The sequence below is a fragment of the Limulus polyphemus genome, unplaced genomic scaffold, assembly GCF_000517525.1.
Source record: "Limulus polyphemus unplaced genomic scaffold, Limulus_polyphemus-2.1.2 Scaffold8530, whole genome shotgun sequence".
NCBI lineage: Eukaryota > Metazoa > Arthropoda > Merostomata > Xiphosura > Limulidae > Limulus > Limulus polyphemus.
Genome location: NW_013674140.1, coordinates 1 through 8,084, shown reverse-complemented (window position 1 = coordinate 8,084; position 8,084 = coordinate 1). Strand labels below are relative to the sequence as shown.

At 32.8% G+C, this 8,084-nt stretch overlaps 1 protein-coding gene across 1 annotated transcript in view; it reads right to left on the bottom strand.

Moving 5' to 3' along the window:
* LOC111083200 (calpain-C-like) overlaps positions 1-6,428 on the bottom strand; it is a gene marked incomplete at its 3' end in the record, with an annotated part of 22,164 nt that extends 15,736 nt beyond the window's left edge. Inside the window, exon 1 of the mRNA XM_022379518.1 lies at positions 6,291-6,428. Coding sequence (XP_022235226.1) covers positions 6,291-6,428 — 138 coding nt within the window. The remainder of the gene's footprint in view (positions 1-6,290) is intronic.
* Positions 6,429-8,084: the final 1,656 nt, after the last annotated feature.

The following is an 8,084-nucleotide window of genomic DNA, read 5'->3' as shown; positions in this document are numbered from 1 at the left end:
TATATATATATATATATATATATATATATATATAAACACACGTGTAAAGACGTGTTCTACAGTATTCGCCGAAATGGCAGGATAACAAGATCGAACAATGTGTGTTTCAGAATTTTCTTCTTTTAATTGTTTGATTTCGTTTCTTATTTTGTTTGTGGTTTTATTTACTCTAAGTATAGCAATCAGCCACCTACTGCTAGACTTACTTAATATATCATTTGTGTAGTATACATGTTATATATTAAAAATAGTATTTATGTCAATACATACCAGAGATATTACAAAATGAGTAAGCACTGGATTATATGGGACTGTTTATGATATGCGAGACTGATAACATAGTAAATGAAGCAAAGTGTGTACCAGTACAAATGCCAAACTTTGAACATAAACTGTAATCATACTAGCGACATTACATGAAAGCGACACCCTCACTTATGGAATGTTCAGCATGTAACAGTGCTACTAAAATACCCCTGGGGGTGGAAGCATCAAACCTGACCCTCCCAGATCCCGATAAACAAACAGTTTCAGAATTTCTGCGCATAACTGTCCCTAATTTTTCAACTGACAGTCTAAAAGAAAGCAGCCAGTTAACAGTGCCCGCTACTAACTCTTGTGGACTATTCTTGTCAGATCGAGTAGTAGGATTTAACCGTCACTCTTATAGCGCATCTACGGTCCTAAAGTGCGTAGCGCATTTTTAGGTAAAGGAATGCGAAACGTGGATTTACTGTCCGAACACGAAAACCACTAGTCACGCCCAGCCCCCGATCCAACGTAAAAATAATCATTTCATACACCAGGAAATAAGGCTTTATTGAGGTCAGTAGCTGCAAGGAATATCTTCAGAAACAACATACAGTACATAGTCTCTGAAATTTTCTTTGTGATGTTGAGAGGTGTGATTTATATCCTCCAAACACTAACTAACTTGCCTTCTAGCTAAAATATTAACACACATTTTACGTTAGAGGAAAATGGTGGGAGTTAAATGTAATAATTAACAATTACACTCAATTATCACGGCAGTATTTTCCACCATCACGTTGTTTCCCTTCGTACTTTATCTGCATGAAGTAAAATGTTCATAAAAATATAATTTGTGTTTTAGCACAATGGGCTATATGCGCTCTGTCTGCCTCGGTGAATCATACCCCGGGTTTTAGCGTTGTATATCCGTAAACTTACATCTGATCATCTGTGAGACAAAAATATATAGAAAGAACAAGCTGTATACATGTGGTAAACAGAAGGGAAGCACACATTGGAAACCCAAATAGCTTGGAAAAAAAGGTCACCAATGAAAATAATTGGGTGGCATTATGTTTATTCTTTCATAATGGTATAAACCCTTAACTTCTGAGTATATTAGGAAGCAGCAAATATGTAAAATACGATATACATAATAAAAGTGACTTAACTGAAAAGAATATAAATTACAGTTACTCATTCAGCACCGGATGCGAATATAATTTCATTCATACAAAAATAAAATAATTTAACAGCTACCGGTTACTGTTAACAGTTATTGGGGCATAACCTAAATAAAAAAAGTTCGCCGAATCAAAATAATATAATAACTCAAATATTCCTGGTCTGTATTTTGTTGTTTAAGTACGCACAGAGGCGTAACCCGGCCTCCTGAAGAATCTAGGCATATTGACCACATATTACTTTTCATCTTTTATATACAATAAACTCGTTTTGTACCATTTAATAAAAATAACAAAACTTCTATAAACACTATTACATATTATTTATATTGTTTTAATGGGCATTTTATTAAAATTTTAGACCAATTTCAGCTTTTTAATTTATTGGCCCCCCCTCTTAAAATGCTCTCCCCCACCCCCGAGTGGAAAACCTGGCTACGCCACTGTGTACGCATCAGAAAACCAAATAAGAAATTTTTTAATTACCAAACGATAACAACTTACCTTCAACGATTAAAACATTCTTACCTCCTTCGTTTCACGATACATTTCGGACACACACACACTCACAGAAGTCGTGAAAATTTCAGGAATTTTTGGACTTCTGACAAAATCTCAAAATTTTTAGTGTGTTTTTCTCGAAGTGTGCGACTTTCTCGCTCTTTCAGTTATATAGTACATATATACTTTTGAAAATCATAACTAAAAGGACGGTTAAAGACATACCTTAACTTCTCTTATGGGAAACAGTTAACTGTAGGTGTCATAGCTGTATATATCTTTTCATTTCCTTTAAATGGGAGCTTCGCCGCTGATATGTATGTGAAAGTGTTATGTCTGTTTTAATATATTTGTTTGTTAAAGAAGACCCTCCCCCCAATGGCACAGCGGTATGTCTGCGGACTTACAACGCTAGAATCCGGGTTTCGATACTCGTGATGGGCAGAGCACAGATAGCCCATTGTGTAGCTTTGTGCTTAATAACAAACAAACAATTGTTAAAGAACATAATTGTATTATTATAATATTAAAAAGAGATAATACGTTTGAGACAATTCAGTGTCGCACATAAACCATTGCCACTATAAATATTAAACACTTGAGATTCTCGCAGAATTGCTATGTATTTGCCCGTAGATACCCATTTAAAATTTCTGCAGATTTTTTTCCCCGCATATCTGTGGATTTGGGTTGCATCTAGTTGTAAAGCGCATGAGTACAGAGGTGTGTTTCATTAAGCCAATCACAGACACTCATCTCTCGTGCGTCGTGGCTGAGAAGATGAAGGGACAATGGCGACCTCCAGAATCTACCATTATATAAAGGATAATATTAATATTTAATTTGGGAATTTTGTTAAACTATTTTAGATGCCATGTATGTACTGATGTTTTGGCATGTATTTAACGTTTTAGTTGCTATTGTCAACCCCGGAATTCATTCTTAAATTTCTACCTTCTATACCAGCTGTAAATTTCGTGTATTTCGTGAGTTAAGTATACTACTATGCAGTACTTATTTTCTTACTGAAGGCTTCTTCTTGGGCATGCGCAATTGCAATTCTTTGTCTGTTAGAAAGTAAAAACTATATAAAATGCTGCTTTCAAGATTTTGTCATTGTGTTCAATATGTGAGTTGTATTTGTATAGATTTATCTCGCCTTTTTGTTTGGTTATATATATATATTACGTAGTATCACGTGGGCTAACTCTCTAGCAGAACCTCACGCACATCGATAAGCCTCTTAAAAAGCACGTGGTATTAGTCAATTTTCCATTTTTGTTCAGTTCAAGCACAAATGTGGTCATCTGAATGCAAACTATTTAGGGGTTAGTGATCTTTTTCAAATATTCAGCAAATCAAAACGGGTCTTCTACGAAAACTAGAAGTTATCAGCGAATAATCTTTCTATAGCTGGACTTACATAACAAAAACAAAACCCACCAACCGTCTACTGACGTCAAACCAAGTATCTCCATATACAATCAGCGAAATATCTTTTAAATAAACACAAGTATATATCAGTCATATCTATGAAATAAACTTTATATATATATATCATACATTTGCGTTAATCCGAAGGGCAATAGCTGGATGATATAACGCATTTGTTTTATAATGAGTTGATAAAAAAAAAGGTTAATACTAACATCAGTAACACAACCTTCAACTGTGTAAGACTTACTCAGGTTGTTTACTGGTATTTGTTATATTCCGTTTATCGGGACCATCTTTCTTTAAAGAAATATTTTCTTTTATGACAAAGATGTTGAAATATTGAAAATTTTCTTTGTTCATATCATTTTTAACGCAGTATAATCTGTGTTAATTGTTAGTTAATTAAAACAAACCTAATGCACTAAAAATTATCTCGTATGTTCTAATATTAATCTCTGCTGGCATTGTCTCTTTGTAAACCAATAGTCCCGCCCTTCCTGTATTTATCTCTGTGTTAGTCTCCTCAATTGTTCATGAAAGCATTACATTTACCGGTTTTAGAATAAAACATTGAAAGTAATCCTTCAGCTCACGTAACCTTCTATTTATTTGTTATTTTTTATACGTTACAGAACAATCGTCTTCTCAACCATACTTTTATACTTTACAGAACAATCGTCTTCTCAACAACCAATATATCGTTCAAATAGTTGTGTGGGCTTTATAGTTGAATTTCTTCGATCAGTAAATAAAAAAGTTTTTTTTTCCAATGAATGCCTTAAATTCCCACCCTTAAGCTTACCAATAGGGACACAATTTTTAAATAAATGTTTCCAAATATTTATGCACCAAATTACTTGTGGATCCGTGTTTTGTATTGGTTACGGAACCACTAACAACATGAGTCGCACACACACACTCAATTAAATAATCAAAAACGTCGTTAATACTGCAATTAATCTCACATATTTCATTGAAAAGAGTAATCTCATTTAATATTTTCGGGTGGTTACTTCTTTACTTTGAATGTTGCAACAGGCAAAATCAAAGCATTATTTAACATGATGCAGTATGTGGACACCACCGGTAGTGAGCGGTATGAAAACAAGTCGGTAATTTGAGGGTTAAAACTGACAAGTTGAGTAGTTTTCAAATCGTTTTCCTACAAATAAGCTTTGTTTTAAACGGTAAAAGTACTTATAAACATGCTCTGAAGAAAATCGTTTTTTAATATTGTAGAACTCTAGCCAGAAAAGTTACATATATTGGAATTCAAAAATAACTCTTATATATATATATATCATTATTATTAAGCGGCCAATAATCATCATCAAGACTATAACCACCGTGTAAGTTACGGCAAACAGAAACCAACACCTATTCTGCATGAATTTCTCTAAGAATGAATATAACAAATAATAATAACCAAATATACCACTATGTAGATATTTAAAAGATGTATTTAAAATAATATAACTCGTTAAAGAATCATATTGCTTTGTATTACTTTTACATGTAGTAATACATATGACCTTGAAATAATAGTTAATAAACACGTAACGAGACGATCGTTGTCATACTTTCTATCAGGCTCAACTGCTGTAGAATTACGGATTTATAAACGATCAGCTTATTATATTAGTTACGTGACTTCGTATTGTTTCTAACTAACTTTTGAATATGATTCCTGCCCACGGGACGTATTGTAACGCAAGTTAAAGAGCTTTATAAGCCACGCCTAGTTCTTTCATAGGTTCAAGTTCAATGGCCCAGCTGTACCGGGCAAGGTCAAGATTTCCCACGGGCCTGGAGACCGATCTCACCGTAAATCCTTTGTTCTAGATGTGGTTGTCACGAATATATATATATATAATTTAATTATGGAACCTTTTTAAAAACGCCATTAACAAATATTCTAATTAAACTAATTTCTCTCAACTCACGAATTTTGTTTACATGTACTTAACTTATTTTTCTTATGAAAGGTAAGGTCACTCACTAGCTGACAGTGATGCCGTGATACGAATTTTGATGTGAGATTTTACACTTGAACTTTAAAAATTCTCTTCCACACCCTTTTTGTCACTTATTTCTTTTTTTATCTTTGTATATCTGTATGATTTAAACGATAAAATTTAGTGATGAAGATTATTTTTTGCGTGCACTTTAAACACTTATACCGGGCGGATTATTCAGCTTTATAGCAGCAAAATTGTGGTCATTAGTCGCAGCAACTGTCATGTCAAATGTTTTACAATGTGAAACACAAAGACTTGTGAGACACAAAGAAGCATGTATGTTTTCTCGGAACAAAACTAAAGATATTTCTTCACTTGTATTTAAATACTAGGCCTATGAGGCGCGAATGCAATTATAAGAAAGACCAATAAAGTGTAAAGATTATGTTATAACGTGAGGTGCAGATTTTATATACGTATATTCCGCCCCCACCCTCTCAAGAGAAAAGGAGAATTGAATTAATTTATTTATTTACTTCATTTATTTCAAATAAAGTGTTTTAAGATTGTTAATGAACAAAACAACGCCTTTAATTATTATCCTTGTTAATATGTTATTAACAAAACTTTTACGTCTTATGTTCTATAATAAAATAATCAAAATTATCTTTCTTTTTATTACTTTTTTGATTGTTTCTTCTTGTCTTTTTGTGATCAAATAGGTCGACAGGTTTTCTGTTTGTTTGTTTTTTTCAAAAGTTTGTATCTCTACCATGTGTTAACAATAATAATAATAATACAAAAAAATGTGATTAAATTGGTTCCATCATTCTTTTCTAAGTTAAAACTTTCACTAATCAAAGTTTTTGGTTAGAATATTCAAGGTATCTAAATCATGATGCCAAAAATGGTTTTCTTCCAAATCTGAAACGGTATATTTTATATCACAGACACTAACCTTAGGCCTTTTCCACACAAACTGGAATGGCGGCGTTTGATGATAAAAGACGGAAGATTGGACAGTTGGAAAGTCTGGATCTTCGAAGAGTTCTCCCCGTTTCAGACATGCCCGTTTCAGCTTATCAATTTCCGACATAGTATCCACCATCACACCTGTAGGGGACAGTACAAACAATAATGTTACCTTCAGTTCCGCAAGAATGTGTCCACCACAATATACCAGTAGATACAACTCCAAGAATCAGAAGAACCTCACGTCGACTGTGACAATTATAGCATGAATATACATATTCTAAACGCTCACTGTCTGTAACACATAAATATAACCCACTGAGATTAACAAATTAATGTACAAAACGTATAAAAAAATAAGTTACTGTTTAATACAATACAATTAAGGTTGCGATATACAATAGAGCTAGAAACCGTGACTGGATTAAGAGTTGACTGCGTGAATGTGCTTCTAGACAAGTACACGTTTATTAATATTTGTTTCTAATACAGCTTTAGAATTGGTCAAGAATTACAATTACATATAAATTCTCTTAAATTAAGCGTGTTTTGTTATTGGTGCTTCTGCTTGTTAGTTTTCCGTATTTATATTTTAAAAAAGAAAGATAATGTTTCCATAATAAAAACAAACACAATTTACAACAGGTGTAGGCAGAAACTGATGGATGAGTATTCGTGACTATTGTCAAGGAATTAGCTGTAAAAAGCTAACCGGATACGTGATACAGTCTACAGTAACGTGGCTCAAAATGGGTACGTTGTGCTAAAAATCTAACTATCAGAACATTGTTAGAACAGTATAAAATATAACCTGTGAAGAAACGTAATAAAAACTACTAGTCGTGAGTAAAAACTAAATACTTTTGTATTCGTAGTGAAGCCTGACGTATCTGAGATACTGCTCAAAATCAACTGTGTTTAGAAGAGCTTATTATCATCTAGTTTGTGTCTTTACTGTTACTTGTATCTCGAAGATAACTGAAAAGCTATGGTGATAACTGTCTCAAATGTTTCGTGAGTCGATGGTGTGTAACTGATTACGTATATTAAAATTAATTTAGAATTCGCACAATTGGTGCTGCTGAGCTAGTAAGTGTTAGCCTTAGGCCTAATTATACTTCTTTAGGTAAATGTCCTACAAAACAAGTATTTCAGTCTCGTTTTAATAGTCAACGGTTCAGTTAATCTTCATAGAAAGTAATTATAAAATAATATGAGGTATTCTGATCTCGCAACTTCGGAAAGTAGGTATGATATCATCTGAGACTGCTTTCTATGAGGAAATAAAAAGGAAAAATATACCGAATGTTGAACGTTTTTGAAATGGCAGTTTTATGTAAAACACTAATTTTTAACTTCATAAACATGATGTGAATGTATGAAGTTGAATAAATAAATAATTCCACAAATCTTTCCTCAGAGATTAACTTTACAAAAGTAAAACCTAATGTGAAATCTTACAAGCTAGTTCAACTTTCTTGTGGGTGGTAGTTTAACTTCAAGTTAATAAGTATCTATACACTGTAAGTATATACGTGCTAATTTAACCACAAACTCCTGCGAACACCGCTAGATTATTTTCGGACAAATTTCAGGTAGAATTTATAGACAAATTACCAAACTAAATAATATTGTTTTATTTACGTGTAAACAAAAAAAATAGTGTTTAAAAAACTACTCTCTCTCTCTTTTTATAATTAACACTACGTTTACTAGGTTATAGATAGAAACAACATGCAGGTGACAAGCTTTGTTTCAATATAATTTATAGACAAATTAC